The sequence below is a fragment of the Arvicanthis niloticus genome, chromosome 10 (genome assembly GCF_011762505.2).
Source record: "Arvicanthis niloticus isolate mArvNil1 chromosome 10, mArvNil1.pat.X, whole genome shotgun sequence".
NCBI classification, from domain to species: domain Eukaryota; kingdom Metazoa; phylum Chordata; class Mammalia; order Rodentia; family Muridae; genus Arvicanthis; species Arvicanthis niloticus.
The window spans coordinates 17,443,542-17,468,752 of record NC_047667.1 but is presented as its reverse complement, the minus strand read 5'-3'; the positions used below and the strand labels follow the sequence as shown (position 1 = coordinate 17,468,752).

Sequence of the window (25,211 nt, the reverse complement as noted above, 5' to 3'; positions counted from 1 at the left end):
TGCTTCACTTCCTTTTATTACCTGTAGTTGTAGCTAGCTATGTAAGAGATTCTTGTTCTAAAAGTGAACTCTACGGTTTAACCAAGGCCCTGGCAACTTTTCTAAGAACAGCTGGATTCCCACACAAAATAATATTGGCAGGCATTTCAGCTAACCTTAAGACTGTCTTACCTCTTTCTTTTAAAGATGCCTGAATTTACTGCCCTGCAATCGGCAACTTCCCGCTCCATTGAGACACCCCAGTGGACACTCGGTTGTTGACATCCACAACACCACTGGTTCAAGGCTGGAGCGGGTAATCTCCCTATGAGGAAAAGGTAAGTTTGTTTTTATTCAGTGTGGAGCAGATCTCTAAGGTTTTCTGATTTACATATCCCAGAAGATATTAAGTAGGAATACAGTGTAACTTCAATGATCTGAAACATTAATTATAATTACATTAACCCATAATTTGTAAATGTCTCTGCTTAACTAAATTTTGATTACCTTTACAAACAGAACCCTTAAGCTTTCTGGCATCATTCATAGAATTCAAATAACTGAGGTTACACTGTATTGAAAACCTTAGAGAGTTGTCAGTCAAAATGTTAGTCAAAATGCCTGCTAATGTTCATGTGTTTGGGCATCCAGCAGCTCTGAGTAATGTTGAAAGGTACTGGTTAAAGAGAGTACAGTTCTAGCCACTTTCAGTCTCACCTGTATCTGACTGGATACTACCCTACTTTAGTCATTATATAATTTAGCTGGGAAAAGATTGACAAAGGATGATTTTATAAGACTAATAAACAGACATGATGAAATTATAACAGATTTATATTTTCTAATAATTTATATTTTCTAATAATTCTCAGATATTTATGAGGAATTTCTGTCAAAGATACCTTTTATTAACTTTAGTTGTAAGAATAGTCACTTAAAATATGAAACACACCTATTTGGCTGACAAAGAGACTGTCTGAAATGGAAGAGCCTCAATTTTGCTTCAGCAAGTAATACGGCAGCTATACGAGCAAAGGCCATGATTATTGAAGGGACTAGATGAATTAAATATAACTGTGTAAAGTGAGTGATACATAGACAAACGCTGGGGCATACCTGACCTCAAGAAAGCAGAAAAACAATGAAGTGAAGAACATTATCTGTGGCACTTGAAACTGATGGTGACTTATTACCTTAGGTTCTTTTCTACCACAAATAAAAATGACACAGAGAATACTTCTGCATCATGTGTGGTGGCACAGGATTCCACCTGTTCCAGGATTTTTTTTTTATAATTCAAGGGACTGAGCCCAAGTCCTTGAGTATTGCTAGGCAAGTGTTATATCAATGAGCTATATGCTCAGCTTCTTAAAGCAATTGCCTTTAAAACAAAGGGTTCCTTCTAAGCATTAAAAAATTTTCTCAGTAAATCAGATATTGTCCAAGAAAGGAACACAGCAGTAAGAAAGTCACCACACTAACCAAGAGTTCCAGTTTCTTCAGATTTGAGGTAGAAAAAGGAAGAAAGGAAGAAAGACAGAAAAAAACAAAACAGGATTTTCAAAATAATAAAAAAGTAGTAGACTGAATGTGAGAGTGTCAAAACCTGTTTACTGCTTCTTTAAAAATTACTTAAAACAAATTCCCTGAAGGTGGTCACAGATACCTAAATTAATTTTAAAAATGCATTAAGAGTGGCTGTTAAACATGGCTGACAGCATGTCCTCCAAGGCTGTTGTTGCCGTTCCTCAAGCAAGTCTCACCTTCCTTATCTGAATCCAGGTGTGCATTCTGCTCCTAATGAGATACATGTACTTTTTGGTTCTATGGCATGAAGTGTCAGGCAATTAACTGTAGATGGAAAGTGCTGTAGAAAGGAAAGTATTAGTCCATAGACAATGTAACTCCATACACTTACATTCTTGTGTTGCTAGTTTTGTTCACTATGACAGACTTCCCACTCTGATCAACATTGTGGTCTAATCCAAAGTAGGCAGCCACTCTGTGTAACAGCATCCTGTGGTAAGATGTCATTGGGGGAAACTTCTTACGTGGGGACCTGAAAGAAAAACAATCACTAATTTAATTTAATAAATCAAGGAGAATTACAATTATAACCTCTTTTCTTGTTAAATGTGAGAACTTACTCATTATTACCAATGAAATCTAAAATTTCTTGTTCCAATTTCAGCAGCATCATTCTGTCCCTGAAAGAAAGTATGAAGACTCTTACATGTAAAACTTAGCATTGAAGTCTAATCATAAATGTTAACAGGTTATAGAGTTACACAGCTAATTCCTCCCTAAAAACAGTATGTTCAGAGATATCATAAGCTCAATGCTAGAGTATTTTATAAGAATTCTAAAAAACAAAAGTTGTAAGAGAATAAAAGAACATTTTTTTTTCAATATAACTGTTTATGGTAGAGTTGTGGACAGGACAGTGTACATCCTAAGAGCTCAACTATGTTATCTTAAACTCCACAGAAATAGTGTTCTAAACAACATGAGTTGCTATTAATAGTAACAAGCAATACTCGTAAGGGAATCCAAATGCACTTACTCCGAATTGTGTTAAGTTGCTACTATTAGATTGAAATTCTTATAAAATGAAAATGAAGCAAAGACATTCACTATCTATTAAATCAGTACTCAAATAAATATTGGCATGTGCTCCTTTGGCTACCTAGGGTCCTATCCAGGGCACTTAGGCCGGAACAAGCCAGCGGAATCATTCCTCTTGCTTCTGATACTCTGAGAATAGGGCTCTAGGGTTTTCCTCTACTCACTGCAGATTTCCTGTTCACGTGGGAAATAAAACAAAAACCTTACAAAATCTTTTTTTTTAAATTCTCCCCCCAACCCCCAGGGTTTCTCTGTGTATCTCTGGCTGTCCTGGAACTCACTTTGTAGACCAGGCTGGCCTCGACCTCAGAAATCCACCTGCCTCTGCCTCCCAAGTGCTGGGATTAAAGGCGTGCGCCATCACTGCCCGGCAACCTTATAGAATCTTAAAGCTAGAAATAGTGTTATAGATTGTTTTGTAAAGATGTTAACTTCAAAAGAGCAGGCAAGGCCTAAAGAATCCCCTAAAATAAATAGTACAGGGCAGAACCTTCTATAGTCTATTCAATTATTCAGCAGTTAACTATTTATACTTATGTACAAAAAAGAGAAGTATGCTTACAAAAGATTTCAAATCCAAAAATAAGAGTACATTTTAATGCAAATTCTAGGAATATCCAATCTTATCCTCCGACCTGATTCTCTTTGCTACATCTCATCTCAACAAATATATATTTACAATATATTTACAATATATTTACAATAGTATGACAGACTGAGAATTTTAGCTGACTACATCCTATGTGTTTGTGTGTGATGGGGGAAGCATGAAAGAGAGAATGTATACCATTCATGTTGGTGTGCATATACATATGCATACAGAGGTCCAAGCTGGGGTTTGATGACCTTCTACCTTTTTTTTTTTTTTTGAGACAGGATCTTTCACTGAACCTGAAGCTCAGATGTGCTTGGCTGGCTAGTGAGCAGCTAAAATTATTTTGTCTCAACCTGCCAGCCCTAGGATTATAAGCATGCACTGCCACGCCCAGCTTTATTTTAAAAGTAAAGATTTTATTTGTATATATGTTTATGCATGAATGCAAGTATGTAGATGCTCTTGGAAGCCAAAAGTGGTATTCTATTCCTTGGGGCTAGTGATAACAAACTGTCCAATGTGAGTCCTGGGAACCAATGTCTTTTCCTTTGAAGAAGCACCAAGTGCTCTTCACTCGGTGCCCGCCATCTGTCCAGCCCCTGGGCTGGCTGTTTACATCAGTGCTGGCTCTGAATGTAGGTGATCATGTTTGTCAGACATTTTACTAACTGAGCCCTCTCTTCAGTTCCATTTTGTCCTAGTGATTTCTTATTTTTTTTTTCTTCTTTTAAAGACAAGATCTTATTGACTTGTCTAGGTTGGCCTTGAACTCAAGTTGTAATCTAGAAAGTCCTTGAACTTGTGATTCTTTTGCCTCATTCCCCATTAAGTAGCTGGTATTACAGACCTGCACCATTAGGCCAATATATTTTTTGTTGTTTTGTTTTTAAAGAGCCTTGCAACATAATCAATCCAGTCTACCTTCAAATTTAAGGGCTTCCTGCCTTTCCCACTTGAATTCTGGGATGACAGGTGTACACAACCGCATCCTGTACCATCCCCTATGTATTTCCTCTGAGTTTAGTATTGCTGACAATTTTGTCTACCTTCTTTGGTTCCACTGCCACAATCCAGGATCTAAGCAACCAGAATTTCAACATTTTCTGTTCTGGTCTAACCTGTTCTATGTGGGAGCACGCGTAATAGTCTTAAAGAATCCTAGGTAACCACAGCATTCCGTTGGTTTAATTTGTCAGAGGATTGCCATTGCTCTTAGAATTCAAATTTTGTAATATTCCTACAAGATAAGCATGAGTAGGCTTCATTTCCTGAGTAACTCACAAAATGCTCATCATTCTGGATTACTTCTGTCCAGCCTTGCTCCTTAAGTACCTCTTGTCTATGTTACTATTGACGTGGTTTGCCCAGAACATCCTTTAATATTCTCTTAAACTCTTCTTTTGTATAGCTATAATCATATGAATAGATTACATATAATATATAGGTTCATAAAAATTATGTTTCACAGGAAATAAAACTATTTCAAATAAAGTATTTACATAACCTTCTTCCATTAAATTTGGAGAAAGAAAAGATTTTTTTCTTTCATAGAAATCACCTCATGAAACAGACTCATTTGCTTAACTATTAGATCTTGTTTTTCTTAAAAAAAAAAAAAAAATTTACTTTATTGAGTGTTTTGCCTGCATGTATATCTGTACATCATGTGTGTGCCTGGTGCCTGTGGAGGACAGAAGTCATCAAACCCCACGGAATGAGATTTACAGGAGGTTTGTTCCTAGGCTCTGAGTCATCCTTTCAGCTCCTAGATCCTCTTTTTCATCTGAACTTTTGGTGTCAAATTACTTTGAGATGATATTTTCAGTAATTTTTCCATTTTTATAAACTGTCCTATTAAAAACATAAAAATTATGAAGCAGCAGTTTATTTAATAGAGTTCACAGTGTATTTAAACCAGTTTTCCGTATATGAAATACATAGCTAATTGAAGATACTTTAAATGTGTTTTTGGGTTGAATGTACTGCAAATGGAGGAAAAAAAATCTTACTGTTTCAAGGAAAAAGAAAAAATAAAAAGGAAATCTAACAATTCTATAAGCCATTGAATGAAAGTCAGGCTTTTCCTCCCTAAAATGATAACCTATGGATTGCAGATGATATTTCTATCATTATCATCTCTATCCATTATTTTAAACTGTCTGCACTGCTAGAATGCACTAGAAAAATAAGGAACAATAATTTTCCTAAGGTCTTAATTTACTCAGTCTGCTTTCTATTCACTATAGTAGTTCAAGATCCTAAAAACTGAAGTCTATAAAGAAGGTTCTAAATATTTTGATACTGGATATAAGCTAAAAAATGAACTAATATATGCAGTCATTAAATCCATAAAACAAGGATTTGCATCAAAATAACATAAAACCATTTAGTTAAATGAAGGAGCAATAATCTGTGGGTTTTCAGTGTTTTAGTCACTGTAATACAACTCACTGTAGAGACAATATGGCAAGTTCAATAAACAGAAAACAAAAGCACCCCCTTGGGACGGCTCCCGCTCAGTGCTTTATGCCCCTGGTCAAAGTTCTGCACCACGTGAAAACACTGATGTGTAGCATCACTCCAAACAAGCAATGTTTAGGAGTACTTAACAAAAACACCCCCCCCCAATGCCCCAAAACCCCACCTTTACCAAATTAGTCCAGTGCCTTGCTTCCTTCTCCATTAGTTACACAATACAGCTGCCGTAATACTTTATGTAACTCAAATGTAGGTATAAATGTAAAATTAACAAGGTGTAAAATTCTATCAGTTATAACTTTATCAAACATACATACTTTTCAGGTTTCTTGCTTCAAGTGTATAGTAACTGGCTAGTGAGGCCTCTAAAAAAATATTTCTTGCAATCAGAAAAATCTAGGTACTTCATTATTTACCAGTTTAAATTAAGTCCAATAGTCCGAGAAATACAATAGAAATGATTTAATGATCTAAAGAAAAAAAAACAAAAAAAACAAAAAAAACTGAAGGCCTAGGGCTGTAGCTCAGCTTAGCATGCATGAGGTCCATAGTTCAATCTCTAGAATGGCCAAAAATAAAAACTAAAATATAGTCCTAATGAAGTAGCTCAGCAGATAAAAGAGCTTTCTGTCAAGCCTAATGACCTGGTTGGAGATACACACACACACACACACACACACACACACACACACACACACACACACACACAGATTTTTATTTTATATGTGTATATAATTGTGTGTATATATACCAGCCGTGTGTGTGGATACCCATGGAAATCATAAGAGGGTGTGGAAATCCCAAGACCTGTAGTTACAGGCATCTGTGAGATGCCTCATGTGGGAGTCAGGCACTGAACTTGACTCCTCTGGAATAGAGTATGTGCTTTCAACAGCTGAGCATTCCCTAGCCCCTCCCTCTGGATGTTACAGGGATGAACAACTTTCTTCTACAATATTTGTTATACTTTAATTATTTAGTATGTGTCTCTAGCAGAGATAGTGAATACTGTATGTCTTCCTCATATTTACATATGTCCGTAAGTTTTTGTTCAATGAACTAACAATCTTTCTACTGTGACTACTAAAAAATAAATTTAAAACAGGAAAGAGTCATGTAGAGCAGCTTGTCTTCTTGTTCACTTCATACCTACGATCCTTCGGGTCACATCACTGCAGTGAGACCATACTTTAAAAATTATTCTTTTTATTTTTTCAGACTGTAATATAATTACATTACCTCTCCCTTCCCTTTCCTCCATCCAATCTTTTTTATATAGCCCCCTTTGTTTTCTTTCAAGTATGTGCCAAAGAGACCATTTTAAATTTTGGTGCATTTCCTTCAGAGCTAAGTCCAAAATTGAACATGAAGTAAGTCGTGGACACAGCAAATCTTCAATAAGACATGCTGGAGCATATCTCAACAAAATTTCCCGAGAGACAAAAGATGAGACTCACATCATCTCCTAAGAGCTCCTTCCTAGAGACAGCCTCATCTTTATCCCACTGTCTTCTACATATCACATTGGGAAGCTAGTAACTGGAGAGAGGTTCTCATCCATGGGACATTTTACCCCATGAAAGTGATGGTGAGGTGTATTGTGGATAACCTTTTAGAGGCCCTCAAAAGACCCCACCAGAAAGCTTAAAACTAATCACCTATTGTGGGCAAAATGGATTTCACAATTCAAGTACTAACTCAAATGAGCGCTAAAAAGCTTTTGATAGGAAGTTTCTACATTAAACAAGAAAGAAAAAGATTTACTCATACTGAGTGAGTAGATATGGTTCTTACTCAGATGTAGTGTGTTATGGAAAGACATTCATTAAATCTATCTCTTAATCCCAAATCAGAGTATGTATGTGTATACAAACACACACACGCGCACACACACACACACACACGAATTTCTATTCCTTAAAATGCTGAAAGAATAGGAATGATTTTCAAACCATGAAAACACGTATAATGCAAAGATAAATATATCTGTATTTAGTAGATGACTATCTTAGTCCTAAAAAACCAAAAGTTACTGGTATATTCCTTCTAGCTGCAGTCTTATCCTAGTATTCAAATAACAAAAAACATATATAGCAAGATTATGGTACTCTAGAAACAATGTAAACCTTATAAATTTAATTTTTACCTGGGATTGTTTTTTAATGTATTTACTAAAAATTCATGTAGATCTATGCCAGTTGAATCAGTGTATTCTTGACTGGAATCTAAAAAACAACAACACAGAAACCCAGTATAAAGTTGTTTGAACATAAATCCCTTTCCCTTTTGTACATTATGTCTGTTTTAAGTAAAATGAGATGTCCCATGAAGAAAAAAATGATAAAGCAGGAAAGTGGAATTTATGATGAAGGCAGATAGCCACTATTTGTCAACTTGTATACACTTTCCATGACATGGGCTATTATAACTGCATGTACATACACAATCGTAAATATGTCTTTATGTCAGACTAAATTTATACTGATTTCTTTAATGATCGTCATGTATACTCATCACAATCTCATGCTCAAACATGTTACCTTAGGTAAAAAACAGAGTTTAATAATTATTTGTAACTGCAACAAATTTAAAAAGCCTAATTCACATGAATGTATCTAAATAAAACAGTAATTTGGAAGGTAAGAATTTTATTTCTAAAATTATTTAAGATCCTTGAAATTCTGTTACAAAGGTTTGCTTTCAAAGATTTCTCAAATACTAATGTCTATGTATCCCCTTTATTCTTACAATACTGGTCAACATAACAGTCCATACATAGAGTATTTTATTGAACTCAAATGTTCAATAATGAAGATCCTTAAAACTTTTTATGAAGACAAACATTCTAGGGCTTCCAGCAATATTCTTAAGATGGTGGCAGTTTTCTGTATTGATAAAGAATTAGTTGAGCAGTTATATACTTAGTGGGGCCAATATTCTACAAGCCACGGAATATAAAGGAGATCAGTAAAAGATTTTATGACCATTACCCTTAGTAACTCAGATTTATGTTACAGTGTTTGGTTGGAAAATCTCAACATTCTATATATGTAACCATGATACAGAAGATTGAGTAAACACTATATAATCCCTCCAGTCTACTGTATCATTTTCAATACATATGTGACATGTGTTGTTCAAAGTGTAAAGAATTACTGATAATGAAAATAAATTCTTATCTAAAAAAATAAATTACTAACCTCTTGATAACATTTTTCTGGGTAACTTATCACTGGCCTTTTCTTTATCTGTTTCATCTTTTGAGGGCTTTTCCTCTTTTTCAAATGATTGTGTTAACTGTATCTGAATTTTCTCCTGTTGGAAAGAAAAATTAGTTACTCAATGATAATATAAAGTATTGGTACTTCCTAAGTAATTTAAAACTGTATGAAGGACTAAAAGGATAATAGATTTTCATTTAATCCAATAAAGGTTCTAAATTAGAAAGCAAATTAAGCCAGGTGTGATAGCACAGGCCTTTACCAGCACTCACAAGCAGATAGACAGGCGAATCTATGAGTGCTGTGAGTTCAAGGCCAGCCTGTTCTACATCATTAAAACCAAGCTTAAAATGAACAACAACAACAAAATGTCTTGAAGAAAACAAAAAACTTAAAACAGTACGTTTAGCTAGGCATGATGGCACATACCTCAGCAATTAGGAAGCAGAGGCAGGTGGATCTCTGAACATGAGACCAGTCTGGTCTACATAGTGAGTTCCAGTACCGCTAGGAACATAAGGAGATGCCGCCTCAAAAACAAAATCAAAACCAAAACTACACCTAATATGTTCATTTGAATTTATCAACTAAAGCATATCTTCAAAACTGTTTTGGAAAACAAAATTTTCCTATTATAGGTGTTTTTTTTTTTTTGTTTTTTTTTTTTGTTTTCTTTTTTTTTTTTTTTTTTTTTTTTTTTTTTTTTTTTTTAAAGATTTCTTTATTTCATGTATGTGAATACACTGTTGCTGTCTTCAGACACACCAGAAGAGGGCATCAGATTCCATTATAGATGGTTGTGAGCCACCATGTGGTTTCTGGGAATTGAATCAGGACCTCTGGAAGAGCAGTCAGTGCTCTGTTTAACTGCTGAGCCATCTCTCCAGCCCCTTCTGCTATACAGTTTTAGTGCATTTGCTGATACTCTAGAATTCAGAACTCAGTTCTTCTTCACCTAATGTTCCAGTGGCAATACCAGTCATGTTATCAGTCATGACAACAGAATTGTGTTAGTATCAGGAAAACAGTTAACAAAATTCAGTTTCTTTTTGAGATAGAGTCTAATGTAACCCAGGCTAGCTTTGAACTTGCTACATAGAGGAAAAAGATCCTGAACATTTCATCTTGCCTCCATCTCCCAAGTGCTGGGATTACAAGTGTACTTGTACACTACATCTGATCCATGTGGTACTAGGGATGGAACCCAGCATTTTGATCGTGCTACAAGCACTCACTCTATCAACTGAGTTACATCCCTAGCTCAAATTTAGTTTCTTGAGTATCCCATATAAGCACATTCCCTTCTTTTCTCTTGCAATAAAAATAAAATACAAGCAGAAAAGTTTTCAAAATCACCTGTTTTCTCACTTGAGATTTATATATCACTGTGGCTCTTTCAATTACCACACAGCTGCTTTAGAAAGGTATCAAATAAGGTCCTGTTTCTTCCTAACATAGAATAACTATAAATTAGCCATAATGTCCAAGACCAAAATGGAGGATAATCTTATGTTGAAAATAGTATCATTTATAGTAAAGCAATTTTAAAACCAGCATACATTAATAGAAAATTATTTTATATATCCTGAAAGGCAAAGATCATATCAAGCTGTTTATTCAGGCAAAATTACAAAAAAATATACAATAAATTTTAGGCAATTCAAGCTAAAGATAAAAGTGTGACGTATTTTTAGACTAAATCATACACTTTTGTTCATTATTTAGTTTTTCTGGATAGCAGTAGTAGAAGGGTCAGTAACCCAGATGATACAAATGACAGGATTCTCAAACTTACTGGCAACACAAGTTCTCTTAAGCAACTCCCCACCACACATACAACAACTGTTAGCAAGATTTCGATTGTGTGTGTGTGTGTGTGTGTGTGTGTGTGTGTGTGTGTGTGTGTGTGTATAAAACAGTAAGATGATTAGCTAGTCTTTTTCCTTCCATTCCATCTGAGTTGAAATTCCAGGGGCTGGGGATATTGCTTAGTGGCAGAATCATAGAATCATGCTCAGAATACACCTTCAACACTGTCCATGGCAATCTCGGACAATAGGACAATGGACACCTACTTTCTGTCTTCTCTGTGTTGCTTACCAAACACAGTGGCAGTACTCACCAACCAGCATGTCATATTTATGACTTTGATTTCTTTACTAAGCTGTTTCTGTTTCTAATTCATCCCATTGTTTTGAGATGTTTCTAAATGACAACAGAACTAATTTTTACTTTTCTTTCTTTGCAGCTTCTTACAACTCAGGTGGAAAGCCCAATGATCAAATCTATGCAGCAGAAAGACTCCACACTGAGTTCTTGGACCTTGATTAAAAGGTACTTTCAATGACTAGCAGACTTAACTTCTAAATTCTTTCCTTGGAGTCACAGGTATTAATTTATAGATATTAAATTATGTAATTAAGATGAAATGTATTTTAAAATGCTAGGAGAGAAGGCTAGTGGCTGGTGTCTTGTCATCTGCTGACCTTGTTTCCAGTACTTGAATTAAAAAGCCTCATTCTGAATGCTGTGGTTACAATGTAAACCCCTCTATAAATAACTGGAACATCTACACAGGAAGCACAATTTTTTACTCTTTACTATGAAAATTATAATATTTGTGATTAAGGTCATTTCCCAATTACAAACTCTTACCTCACACGAGTAACATCTCTCTTAAAATTGCTTCTTAATCTTTTTTATAATGAGTTTTACACCATATTAATTCACCAAAAATTAACATACTGAGTGGAAAATTGTTGCAAACTGTATCTAGCATCAAGGACTAGAATAGATAGCAGAACATTTATTTTACAGTTGCCTTTCAAGTGTATTTTAGTCTATTCCAGGTATGAAAAAGAGGATTCTCCTTTAAAGAAAAAAGCATCTTTTATTTAGAGAGGCAAAAAGAGATTATTATCCAAACTAAAATGATAATGTTTAAGAGAAACTGAAAACAACACAGTAAGTAGGGTAACTGAATTTTGACATAACATCTTAACTGGTATGACTCCTTTTAAAATATAAATATATAATCTGTGATCAACATACACACACACAGAGAAAGAGAGAGAGAAAGAGAAAGAGAGAGAGAGAGAGAGAGAGAGAGAGAGAGAGAGAGAGAGACCTGACATATCTCTTAGTATTTTTCAGAAGACTTCCCACTATGTAGGGTGTGTGTGCGCGCATGTGTGTAGTATGTCATAAGGTGTCTCCCACTGCCCCCAACATATTTCATATAAGGTAAAATAAACAGAATTACAAGAATCATGACAGTTTGTCTCAGAAGATACACACTTCTCTGTGTCAATACACTCTTGAATGGCCATTTCTTCAACCTCACTGGAGCATAAATGGTGAGGCTAAGACAGTACAGCATTTTATTAAGAGAATGAAGAAATGAACTTTCAAAACACATTCCATGAACCACCATATTCTTGATGATGACTTATAAAAGGAATTTCCAAACCAGGCAGTGGTGGCATACACCTTAAACCGTAGCACTCAGGAGGCAGAGGTAAGTGGATCTTGGAGCATGAGGCTAGCCTGGTCTACAGAATGAGTTCCAAGACAACCAAGACTACATAGAAAAACCCTGTCTTGAAAAACAACAATAAAAACAAACAAAAAAATTCCTTAACATTTTTTTTCATTTATTTTTTTTGTCTATGAGTGTCTTGCCTGCATGTGAATCTCTACACCACATGCAGGTTTGATGTTGTGAGGACCAGAAAAGGTATCAGATCCCTTGAAACTGGAGTTAGGAATGGCTGTAATTACTATCATATGGACGCTAGGAATCCAATCTGGATCCTTTCTCGGGAAAAGCAGCTAGTCCTCTTAACTTCTGAGCCATCTCTCCAGTCCATAAGTAAACTTTTAAAAATTAGTATTTCAAAAAACAATTTTATTGTTTTTTTTTCCCCTTTCAGAATATGCCATACCTCAATAGCCTTACTAAAAACTAGCTATGTAATGCTTAATTACAAATCAACTATATTCTGTAAAACAAAGTACCCAGAGTTTTAGGCTTTAAAGTATTTTAGAGGCAATAATACTCATTATACAATTTGAGAGTATTTCTGACTGCTAGAAAAATAGTACTGCCAAATACATTTAATTAAATACACACACACACACACACACACACACACACACACACACACTTTACACTGGTTCAAGAGGGATCACAAATAAATTCTGAACACCTGAACTATCATTTTAAAGGTTATCATTACCTGCAATCTATTTTAAAATCCCCCATCTTGTATCTTACAAATAAAGTTGCAGTGATTTGTAAAAGTGGGAGACATTATAAGCATGTTATAACTAACTATTATCTATAGTATCTCTTGAAAGGTATCACTTAAGCCATGGGAAAACAGAAAAGGTTTGTGTGAATCAACAAATGTACAAAACTTTGCTTCAAATATATTTTTTTAAAGAGACAAAAGTGTTTTTGAGACAGGGCTCACTGTTTAGCCCTGGATGGTCTGAAACGTGCTAAGTAGACTAGGATGGCCTACTCAAGGAGATCCACTTGACTCTGTTTCCATGGTGCTGGAATTAAAGGTATATCCTACCATTCCTCTGACAGTTGCAAATTTTAAATAGATGTACAAGTACAATAGATGTACAAGTCAGGACATTTTCTTCTTAAAATAATTTGTCATGGTTTCTTAAATAAGCACTAGTTGTCTCATTTCTTTAGAAACCTTAAGTTGCCCAAACCCTTCTTATAAAGCAGAAGCCACTTACTAACGGCCCCAGTTACCATGGGATCATCAGCAGAGCTGAAAACACTGTTCACTGTACCAGACAAAGACCATCTGCAGTCAAGATTAACAGAGAGCAAAATCAAAGCATCAAAAAGAATATAGGATTCAAATTCTGGTTTGCTTGACCCTTACTATCTTATGCTCTGTAAGAACAAACAGAAGTATTAGACAACTACTAAAGACTCATGCAGAAGGGACACTGGCTCTAGAGTGTGTTCAGGCTAACTATTAAGCAGAAGTTGGGGTAGGTTCCAGAGAATCAACAAGAACACAACAAATTTCCAAACCTCACAATTAAGAGGGGGAATTCTATCTTAATTATAGCCACCCAAAGTATTTTAATATCAAATACTTTTGAATAATAACTTACAACTTTCTTAAAGTCATGTTCCTAGGTAATAATATAATCTCAAAAGTTTTTCCAAATGAAGAATCTCTATTGTAAGCTTCAGAACAAAGTAAAAAGTTTTCCTAATTCATCTGGAATTACCAAATCAGTTTCATTTATTGGAAATAAAAGAATACATATACACTCAACTTTCATTGAACCATATCAGAAAATAGCTCCAGTTCCACCATGTCTTCAAATAATTTTTGTTTGGCTTTGTTGTTGTTTTTACCTGGGTCTCCTGTGATATCTCTGCTGCAGGGGGTGGTGGAGATTCTTCACATACTGCAAGGCTCCGAACTAGCTTTAACTTTGAGCTTGACTAAAGAGAAGTATTTAAAATTAACGCTACATTTCATAAATTAGGGCGTATTCAAAAGCCCCCGGGGGTGTCTAAATTTCTTTTTAGTTTTCGCCACACATAAAAAAGTAGATGAAATGTGTAAGTTAGATATATCATTAAATACCACTAAACCCCCTTAAAATTGAAAATAAACAATTGAAGTTTTAAAAATCATAGCAATAGCAAGAATGGAAATAATTCCAATTTCAAATTTAACAAATGGTGAGAAAGCGATTTTTCTTTATAGTTAAAAAATGAAAACAATAACAAAAACCCACCAAGGATAATTAAAAGCAATGCACAAAAGCGACTACGCAAGACAAAAAAAGAGAAAAAAACAAAAACAAAAAATCCCAAATAAAACAAAAGAAGCTTTCTGCCCCCAAACAAAAGATGAAAAAAACTAAACTGAATGTAGTGCTGTATGAAAACAAGAATTCACCAAGCATGAAGGAAGGCCTTGGCATGCCAGCACACCAAATAGTTACTATACCTTAGACCTTTTTCCTGTCTGTCCAAATGACTGCGGGGGCCGCTGAATACACAATAAGAAAGATTGTATTAAATTTCACATTCAATCAGAAAATTTGCTTCTTAATTTATACACCTAAACCACAGAGTGTGCTAAACAAGGAAAGCTAAGATGGTTCAGAGGAAAAGTACTGATTCCTTCCAGAAGCACAGTTGGAAAAGTTACTAAGTCCTTCTGTGGATTGGCATTTTTCTTTAAATCAGCAAATTTCTGTATCAAATAAATGCAATATGGAACTTTGAAGGTGACTTTTTCATAGCAAAATAAAGTATGTTTCTTCAATATTTTATAACAACGCTTTTTGCCAATGTTGGGGGGGGGGGGGTGAGAAAACTGGACATACCAAACTACTCAGCAATTTCAATTAGCTGAAGTCAGAAAAATTTCTTTACAGAAAATATTTGATTAGTACAGAGTCAGAGACTATACTACTTTCATCTTTCATTTGCTAGACACACCACCAGTTTTAGTAAAGAATGCTACTCACTATGTTTCCTGTAAGATGATGAAGCAGAATGATAGAGAGGAGGCAGACATCTAATAAAGGTGTTTAGCACAACTGTGATCACTGGCCACATCATCAGCTAACCTACAAAAGCAACTAGCTGTTTTCTGAGCTTCAGCCTCTAGTGCCTGTAACTCAGATTTTAAACTCTTTCCCCTCTTTCATTTCAAATCAAGCTCCTCATAAGGCAGGGGCAGACATCTATTCTCATTAGCAGTAAGAGCCAATTCAACAACAAACACAATACATAGTCAAAATTGGTAACTCTCAGGCTACAAAGCTTCCCATTTTAAGGAAAGGGAGAGAGAGATTATGTATCCTAACATCCCAGACTTCCGTGCAAAGCCAATAGAAACACCAGCAGGAATACGAAAATGATCAAACCTCTATTTTAGGTCTTAATGCCTTCCTTCACTGATTAAAACACGATACTCTTATGATTTTGACTCTAGATCATTGAATGAAAAATAAAACCTAAAAGACAGAGAAAGTCAGATTACCCTCCACCTCAATTGCTTATAAAGGCAAAAATGGTTTGAAGACATTTACATAGGGGAGTAAGACTCTGACTCTGTTCATGTTGGTGGATTAATTTCAATTTGCTCTTCTCTTTACCTTGACCAAGTGGGCATTTCACTTTCTGTAAGTCACATCTAAGAATCGGAATACAGAAGACAGTTTCTTTCTGGTATAAAAGGATTTCAGAGTCCAGAATCAGTTACAAATTACTCAAACTGAACCTAACAGCCTCAAGATCTTAGTCCAGTAACCTTCCACTTACATACACTTACATGACAGATTACATATAGATATGGAAGGAGATGGAATTCCAAAAATAGTCCCCAAGAATGAGTCTCCATCCTTTTGCTACTTAACTGAACACAAAGCTGGGCTCTTCTATGAAAATAATTTACAGAAGTAGCTAAACTCCAAGTCAGTTGATCCTAAGACATAGATTTAAAACCGAGGTGAGTCTCACCTATCAAATGAGCCTCTTAAAAGCTGAGTTTTCTTCGGTTGAGACAAAATGGGAAAGTCAGAGGAATTCAAAGGATTCAAAAATCATTTTTTGCCTTGAAGATAGGCCACCCTGGAAACATGGACCTTATATCAACTTTGGAAATGAGGTCTGCTGAAACAAGAATGCACCTTGACGCCTGTTCTTTCCCAACTCTTCTGAAAAGGATCAGCAGGGCTAACAAAGCTTAAGCAGAAAGACTACTGTAAGTTCCTAATAAAGTTATTTTCTTTTAACTATCTGAGTTTGTGTTGATCTGTTCTGCACCAAGAGAAAACGAATATACCAATATATGAATAAAGTGTCAGAATGACATAAAATTAAGTCTTTTCCTTTCAGATACACACTATATAATATATACAATCAAACTGCCATATACACCTACACACACAACAGAGCAGAGAAAATGATTTCTGCTTATAAAAGTAGATGTCCTTCATTTATATACATACAATTTTGTTTTCTGTTATCAGTTTGGAAGCCAGACTTAGCTCTAAGTCAGAATTCTTCCAGTTTGATTTATAATCATTTTTAAGTGGTCTTTATGTATTTGGAGAACACTTTTTATCTTTATTAGAACCTTATGCTGACAGTAAAAATGTAGCAACCCTTTTATGCTCCTTACTAGTAATGCAAAGCAGTAAGTAAATTAGTTTAGAAAGGTGAAGGACAAACCTCAATTGATATAGTTTATCCTGTTTATACCCAAGAACAAACAGAAACTAGGTCAACAAATAGAACATTCTAAATGGATTCTCAGTTTTTAACTGATAACACACTGGGAAAGGCACCAGCTACTAGAGTTTGAAAAAAAAAGAAAAACAACTGAGACAATCAGAGTAATCTTCATGGGTAGGTATATTGTGTGTTAGCATAACTGCCGATCCAATATTACTCAATTTAGAGGAAATCCAACTTATTTCACCAGGAAAATCATTTTTATTTATAATCAGTAATTACTACTATTAGATTTAAAGCCTGGGACAAAAGACATCAAAGTGGACTTGGTGGCTAGAGTTTCTCCAAGAATCCCTCAGTCCTTACCTGTTATAGGGCCCTGCTCCCTGGCACACCTTGCTCCTTACCCAAACCTCTTCCAGCCTGCTCTCCCATATAGCTATAATAAAATTTCACCTTCACATACCTAGAATCAGTCATGTCCTTTTTATTTCTTTTTCTTTCCATTCAATTAACAAAATAAACTATAATAGTTGAAACTTTCTGACACTTTGCAAATAATTAATTTGCACTGCAATTCTGTATAATAGTAAGGATTAAAAATAATTCTGTGGGGGCTGGAGAGATGGCTCAGTGATTAATAGCACTGACGTTCTTCCAGAGGTCCTGAGTTCAATTCCCAGCAACCACATGGTGGCTCACTATTATCTGTAATGAGATCTGGGTATGTGAAGGCAGCTACAGTGTACACATATAAATAAAATAAATAAATCTTTAAAAAAAGTAATTATGTAAAAGAATAGAATGAATTCAGTACTGAGTTAAAGGTAACATAATTGTGAGTGAAAACAATGCCACGCTGCATATTTCTATTAAAATGAAATAAAACAATATTTTCTTAAGTCAAAAGAACTGAAAAAAAAAAAAAGAAAGTCAATAAATCAACAATTGAAACACAAACACCAATTTAATGTTACTTCTTAATCTTCTGGCCATAGAATAGGATGTTAAAATCCAAAAGTCTGTTTCTGACCCTCAAGCAAAGTTCCCAGGGAAAGTCACAGCCTCATAGTTTATTATTGTAAATATTAAATGAAGGCAAAAAAGTTCTCCATTAAATGGTGACTATATAAAAATCATCCAATGTAAAAAGCATTTCTTCATCTCCATGCTTATAAATGCTAACGCCATATCTGGATATAACCCAAAGTCAACTGAAATCAAATTCTAGGAATAATTTTAAGAAATGAAGTGTATTTTACAAAACAAATTCTAAGTTTTAAAATGTTTAACTTGTTTAGTGTTCATAAAATTCAATAAAAGTGAAGAATACAAATAGGCTTAAAAGACAAAAGTTATGTTGAAATAGAAATTCTGGAAAACTGTTAAGAAACAAGTCTTATTATTACTAACTTTATCTTGGATGATAATAAAGGGAGACATCTGAGAAGCTGGGTGGGCTTATTAAGTAACTGACAACAGTAAAGTGTATAAACTGAGGACATAACTATCTCAAGAAACGTGTGAGGCAAAGGCTGTTTGTGTAGATCTAAGACAAACCTGCGGCTGACAAAGAGTGAGGGCAGTGTGACCGAGAGAGCAAGACAAAAGAACTGACTAGGAGCTGAAGTAGTAGGGTTGTTAAGGGAGTGACAGCTGGGGGAGCGAGGCCCACAGCTGAAGAAGTTCAGGGTGGGGGTGAGGTGAGAAGAGCCAGGATGGACTCTTCATGGGCACTGGTGACCGAGCTGAAGGCTAGCATGTGCTTTGGTATGCCAATAGGCACCACAGATAGCCCATATATTTTGGACCTGACAAATATCATATTTTGTATTTGTTTCATCATTTAAGAACTCTGTTGTCTACGATAGCACTCTCATTGTTGATAAAAATGTGCCATGAGGTGTTTTGCTTTTGTTTTTCACTGATAAAGGGTCATACTAGGTAGGCTATGTTAGTCTTAAACTTCAAATATAACCTAGGCTGACCTGGAATTCTATATCCTCCTGCTTCAGACTTCTGACCTAGGCTGGCTTCCTGAGTTGCTCTTGACAGACTTGTGAGATTGTTGTCTCCTACCTGTTCTCTTAATCCCCTTTGAAGTAACTCAGAGAAATAAGGTGTCTACCTTATTTCTACCTGCTTTAACTGATACATGTAGAAGAAATCATACACATCAGACAAAATTTACACACCCTGAAAACAAAGGTCTACTATAGTAGTCTACTGAATTATAGTTATATCATCTCATGAAAGCATTTCAAGAATACTTTAAGTGCTAAAACTGGTGTTTGAACAAGCTCTAAATTCCTAAGGTAAACTAGTCTCTGCACTAGGCCTTAAACTCTTATATAATGTGACCCTGAGCTAAAGGCTAACTAACTGCTGGGCCATTTAACCATTAATCTCTCTGCTCTTGTAAACAATGCTCGCTGGCTGCAGATGTCCAGAGCTGTTATTTTGTGTATGTCTTAATTGCCCTTAAAAACTCAAACCAAGAGGTCAGGGCTGTTTTGAGCTAATCTGCTTAAGACAGTCTGCACTGATGGTTGATTTATTCAGGCCTCTAGGGAGCTTTTCCCTTAAAGTAATCCATAATACTATGTGTTAATAAAAACTAGCTTTATTTTACCCCATAAAAGTAACTAACAAAATGTGGATATAGCCATTCTATTATTGATAAACAGTGGGAATAGGATCAGGGAGACAATGCTTGTTTTTTCTAAAATGTAGTGTACATACATTGTGTATATATAAAATTTTCAGGCTGGATCTTACAAGTACAAAAGAAAAATGAATGTTTAGTAGTAAGTTAAAGCTAGTAACTTCAGATTAACTTAAAAGATAACTGCACACTATTAACCCTTTTTTAAAGACAGGTCTCACTACATAGATTACTTAGGCTGATTTCACAGTGATCATCTTAAGATACAGTAGTCTGAGTTAATCACTTGTTGACCATAAGAATGTACATTAGAGAAGAACTGCATTTAATAATTGCACTGAAGTCATTTTTTTCAGTAAAAAAGTTATGTATGTTTTGCCTGTATGTATGTATGTCTATGTACCATGTGAATATCTGGTATAGATAGAGGCTAGAAAGGGTGTCAAATGTCCCAGGACTAGAGTTATATAGATGGTTGTGAGTCACTATGTGGGTACCGAGAAGGAAAGCTCAGTTCTCTTAAAAAAAAAAAAAAAAAAAAAAAAAAAAGCAGCAATTTCCATTTTTCCAGCCTGAATCCTTATTATTTTAATCACAAATACAAAAGGTTCTCTGCACACTTTCTTTAATGCAAGCACTGCTAATGAGCATACTGACTAGAGAAGGCAATTTTCTCGTTTTATAAGGTTTAATTAAAAATGATGAGGGGAAATGTTATGTTTCCTAATTTCTTAGAAAATTACTATTTCAGCTAGGCATGGTGGCACAAATCTGTGGCCCAAGCACTTGAAGGCAGAGGAAGAAGAGTCAGGAATTGAAGGGGAGCCAGGGCCACAGTGGATTCAAGCCTTGCTTAGGCTACATGAGATGCTATCTTAAAAAAAAAAAAAAAAAAATCAAATGTGCAGAAGGGAAGGGAGGAAGAGTGGAAAAGGAAAAGAGAGAAAGATAGAAATAAAAAAAATATACCCTTTGAATATACTTAATCATTGGGAGATACTTTAAATCAGTTCAGAAACTTAAATGGTTTTTAAAGTGGTAGAAATTAGCATCATTGTCTAACTTCATGTCAGACATGTTTATAGGAAAGTACAACTCTTATGTGAGTGAATGAAGAGAGAAAGAGAAATGAGATACCCCTTAAAGGAACTTTCTTTACTTGTCAATAAAGGAAAAAAAGTGAAACAGTAACCTTTGACAATTAGCCTTCAAGGTCTTTGGTATGTTTATGGTTTTTTCATTTTTTATTGAAACAATATCCTGTATGCAGCCCAGGCTGACCTAGAATTTACTATCTTCCTATCTTACTTAGTATCTTCCTACATCAGCCTTCCAGATGCTGGCTTGACAGGCACAGGCAACCACAGATGGATATTTTAAGTCCTTTGGGTATTTTTAAGAATAACAGAAAAGAGCTGGCCAAGTTCCTTGGTGAAAAAAGGGTGTTTTGAAAGTCTGACCACCTAAGTTTGATGCCCAGAGCCTACATAAAAAAGGAAGAAGAGAACGAAGACTAAAAACATTGTCCTCTGAACTACACAAGTGCTTATTCCACATATATCATGGACACATATACAAAATTAAGACAATTTTTGCTGGGCAGTAGTGGCACACGCCTTTAATCCCAGCACTTAGGAGGCAGAGGATTTCTGAGTTCGAGGCCAGCCTGGTCTACAGAGTGAGTTCCCGGATAGCCAGGGCTACACAGAGAAACCCTGTCTCAAAACAAAAACAAAAACAAAAACAAAAACAAAAACAAACAAACAAAAATTTACAACATTTTTTTAAAGTAACAGTATTTTCTCAAAGAAGGATTCTCTATTCATAAGTATGATGAGTGCCTCTCTGTGTATGAGTGAGTGTACTGCATGTATACACAACTGTTTGTCAACAATGAATGTCAGGTGTCTTGCTCTATGCTTTACACCTTCCTTTTTTAGTTAGTCTCCCACAGAACTGACTAAACTAGCTAGTCCACAAGCTCGAAGAGTTTTCTTCCCTACTTCTGCACTGCCTAAGCACCTGGATACAGACACAGGGCCCACATTGGCTTTTATAATGGTGCTAGAGACATGAAACCAGGTCCTCATGTTTGTACAGTAAACACTTAACTTAAGCAGTCTCCCCAGTTTCTGATGGTTGATCTTAGTTTTCAACTTTAATGATGTGAGATCCCCAGGATATTGTAAGGAACACCTCTAAGAGTGTCTATGATTATAACGGTTCTGCCCTAACCAATTTCACAGTCTACTAATGAACATAAAACTCAAATAATCTATCCAAAAGTAATGAACTGTGGAAGGTGGAATCTAGCTGGAGGAAGTGGGTTGCAACGGGGTGTGCATCTGGAGGTTATTATCTTAGTCAAGGCTGCTTTATGTTAACTTCTTTCTGTTGATATGAGGTGAAAAAGCTTTCTTACGCTGTGGTTTTTTCCTCTCTATTTCTGCTTTGCTACAGGCCTCAAGTCACTGTAGCCAGCCAACATGAACTGAAACCTCTGAAATTGAGCCTCAATTACTGTTTGTTCATGTAAGTTGTTTTTAGGTGTTAGTCACAGCAGGAAAAGCTAACATAGTAAGGCATTAATGTTAAAGACAAAATTAGGATAAAATTAGGATACGTTTCAGTCATAGATTTCAGATTAACAAACTCTTTCCTATATGACAGGTAGGATCCAAATGATCTTCCTCTAGACAGGAATTATCTGTATGTGCTGTCAAAAATAGTGAAGAGGTTTTCCGACATCAGCCTGGATCCAAGCTTCTTGGTGCACTTATCTGTTGGAACATTCTCTCCAGGATGCCTAAGCAGCCACATAATTCACCTAGCTACATTGAAAATGCCATACTGGAGAAATCGTGTAAATGTATACCCAAGGTCTAGCTAAACCAGGGGTCCGGCCATTTTCTCAAACTTAAGTATGTTTGCCTAGAATTTAAAGCCTTCTAAATGGCTGGTTATAAAATATCATGCATACACAGGCAACAACAGTATTAGGTAACATCTACCCCCTCCCCACAAACTTCTTCACTTAGAAATGGCTATCAGACTGATAAATCTCTAGAAGGCTGTTTCTGCCAGTAGGTCTTCTGCATGTTTGAACACTCTTATTTCTCTCTCTTTTAAGAGCTCTGAGTGAAATGAAAAGGTAGAACGCCAACAAAAACATACTGACTACACACACATTTAAAGAACCACATCATTTGAGATATATATATATATGAAAATCAAAGAGCTAAGACTCGGCAAGCTGTCCTGGTAATGAAACAGTGAGCTAGTAAACATGTACCCAAGGGCCAACTTCCTGTTAGAGCTGTAACAAGTGGCCAGGCAGCGGTGGCGCACACCTTTGATCCCAGGAGGCAGAAGGAGGCAGTTCCCTGAGATCAAGGCCAGCCTGGTCTACAGAGAGAGAGTTCTAAGATAGCCAGGGCTACACAGGGAAACCCTGTTTCAAGAAACAAAAACAAACACAAAAGAATTGTGAGAAGTGAGTTCCATATGAAAAGAAGCACACTCATACAATTAATAGTAGGTATTTATAGCCATGGAAAAAACCTGTTTACCTGTAAATCAATATTATTGTCAATACAATGTTCATTCTTCTCTGCTGAAATCTTCCCATAGTTTTCTGATTTGATAAGATTTTCGACTCTGGTTGTATCTCTCATTTCTGCCTCCAAATCCTTCATTGTTTCAGTTTCATCTTTTATAATAACAATATCAGACATCCTCATTAGCAAAGGTTATTTTAGAATTCTACAGGGAACTTGAAGCCTTGACAAAAAGAAAAGTAATCTTAATTTAGTTTTAAACAATCTTCACATTCAGTTGCTGCATAGTATTAACTAAGTGACTTCTATCTTTCAAGAATAATGCAGAATGCATATAAGCAAAATTCCTGTCTCTAAGATCTCTCATACTTTTGGTACATGTTTCTTAAAATATCACAATACAGTGAAAAGACATGAGCTAGATCAAGATGAGAAGTGATGGCTAAATAATGAACATACTTAGATTTAGTAAATAAATATACTTAGATGACATTTAAGTATTTTTCTCTAAAGGAATAAAATGAACATTATCCCTCCTGTACTCAGAGCATTCACTACCGTCATACAATAAATATATTTATTTTCCTGCCACAGTTTACATCTAGATTCCTAAAATTCCAAGCTTTAAAAATTGCTTTGATTTAATTAAAAAAAAAACCCAAAACATTCTATATAAAACATTTTTGTGAGTCTGTGTTAACAATTCTATTTTATCATGCAAATAAAACATTAAAGTCTCCTGACTCAACTGATTCAATGCCAAACATGTTTAATCACATACTCTAGAAAATGATTTTCCTAAGAGATCAAACACAAACATTAGTATAATTCATGTAACTAATAAATATAAGAAAACAATAGAAATGTCATCCCAAGTATCAGGAACAGGAATGTATCAGAGACTAAGCTAAAGCTAGAGGGAAACAAACATGGACAGTGGGATGCTTGGTATTTGAATAAAATTCTTCCAACTTTCCTGTACTTTTGATACTTTCCATATCAAGTCATGATGAAATTTATCTGTTCTAAATAAGCTGAAAAATTAAAAGCTTTTTTTTTCATAATAGCTTTACAGTTAAACAGAAAGACATCTGGAGGCTGAAAGATAGTCTGTAAAATCAGACTAATCTGAATTTAAAAATAAAAACAAAACCACATTTTATTTAGGCAGGGTTACAGTCCGGCACCTGTAAAAAGGAGATGACCCACAAGAGACTTAGAGTAAAAGAAGTTTGGCAATACTTGGGGTACACATGCATGCAAGGAAGGAAGCAAGGAAGGAAGGAAGCAAGCAAGCAAGCAAGCAGAATGCCTTGTGTAATTTAATCACAAACCAGAAGTTCATTGGCTCATTCTAAAAACAGTTATGGTTGCAAAGCAAAGAGAGGCAAACTGGCTAATGAAGATATTTAGGCTCCTTCACTTTCTTATGGATGAACTGTAAAGAAAACAGGCTACCCAAAAAAATAAAAGAACATTACCTGATGTGCCCTATGGATCTGAGATTGTGGTGTTCCACAAAAATAAAATAAAATAACCCAAGGTTCCTTTTCACAGTTGTCAGCCAGGATGTCAATTGTATTGAACCAACAGTAATCTGGCGGGAGGAGTCCCATGTCCTTGTCACCAATGGAGATTCCTGGACTGAAATGGACTGTCTTGGATCAAATATATCATACCTTTCAGTGGCCTAAAATGAAAACAAACAAGAAACATTAACACAAACAAACAAACAAACAAAAATCAGGACAGAAAAATTACTCCATAATAATTTAGAAACTTAAAGTTATTATTGATGGTTTTATTACTTTCTTGTCCTAATAAGCAAGAGTCAGAATACTAATTCTGA

General features: G+C 35.4%; 1 protein-coding gene across 8 annotated transcripts in view; it reads right to left on the bottom strand.

Annotated features, from left to right (window-relative positions):
- R3hdm1 (R3H domain containing 1) overlaps positions 1-24,993 on the bottom strand; it is an 83,538-nt gene extending 58,545 nt beyond the window's left edge. For 5 of the 8 annotated variants that reach the window (XM_034512939.2, XM_034512940.2, XM_034512944.2 and 2 more), the window contains exons 1-8: positions 24,844-24,993; positions 23,375-23,585; positions 14,901-14,942; positions 14,297-14,386; positions 8,878-8,992; positions 7,824-7,902; positions 2,127-2,186; positions 1,898-2,038 (exon numbers count right to left, since the gene is read on the bottom strand). In XM_034512939.2, coding sequence (XP_034368830.1) covers positions 1,898-2,038; positions 2,127-2,186; positions 7,824-7,902; positions 8,878-8,992; positions 14,297-14,386; positions 14,901-14,942; positions 23,375-23,545 — 698 coding nt within the window. In that variant the 5' untranslated portion in view covers positions 23,546-23,585; positions 24,844-24,993. Of the gene's footprint in view, positions 1-171; positions 305-1,897; positions 2,039-2,126; positions 2,187-7,823; positions 7,903-8,877; positions 8,993-14,296; positions 14,387-14,900; positions 14,943-23,374; positions 23,586-24,843 lie in introns of those variants that run through there. The other 3 variants (XM_034512942.2, XM_034512946.2, XM_076941094.1) reach the window with 2 other exon arrangements.
- Between the last annotated feature and the right edge of the window lie 218 nt (positions 24,994-25,211).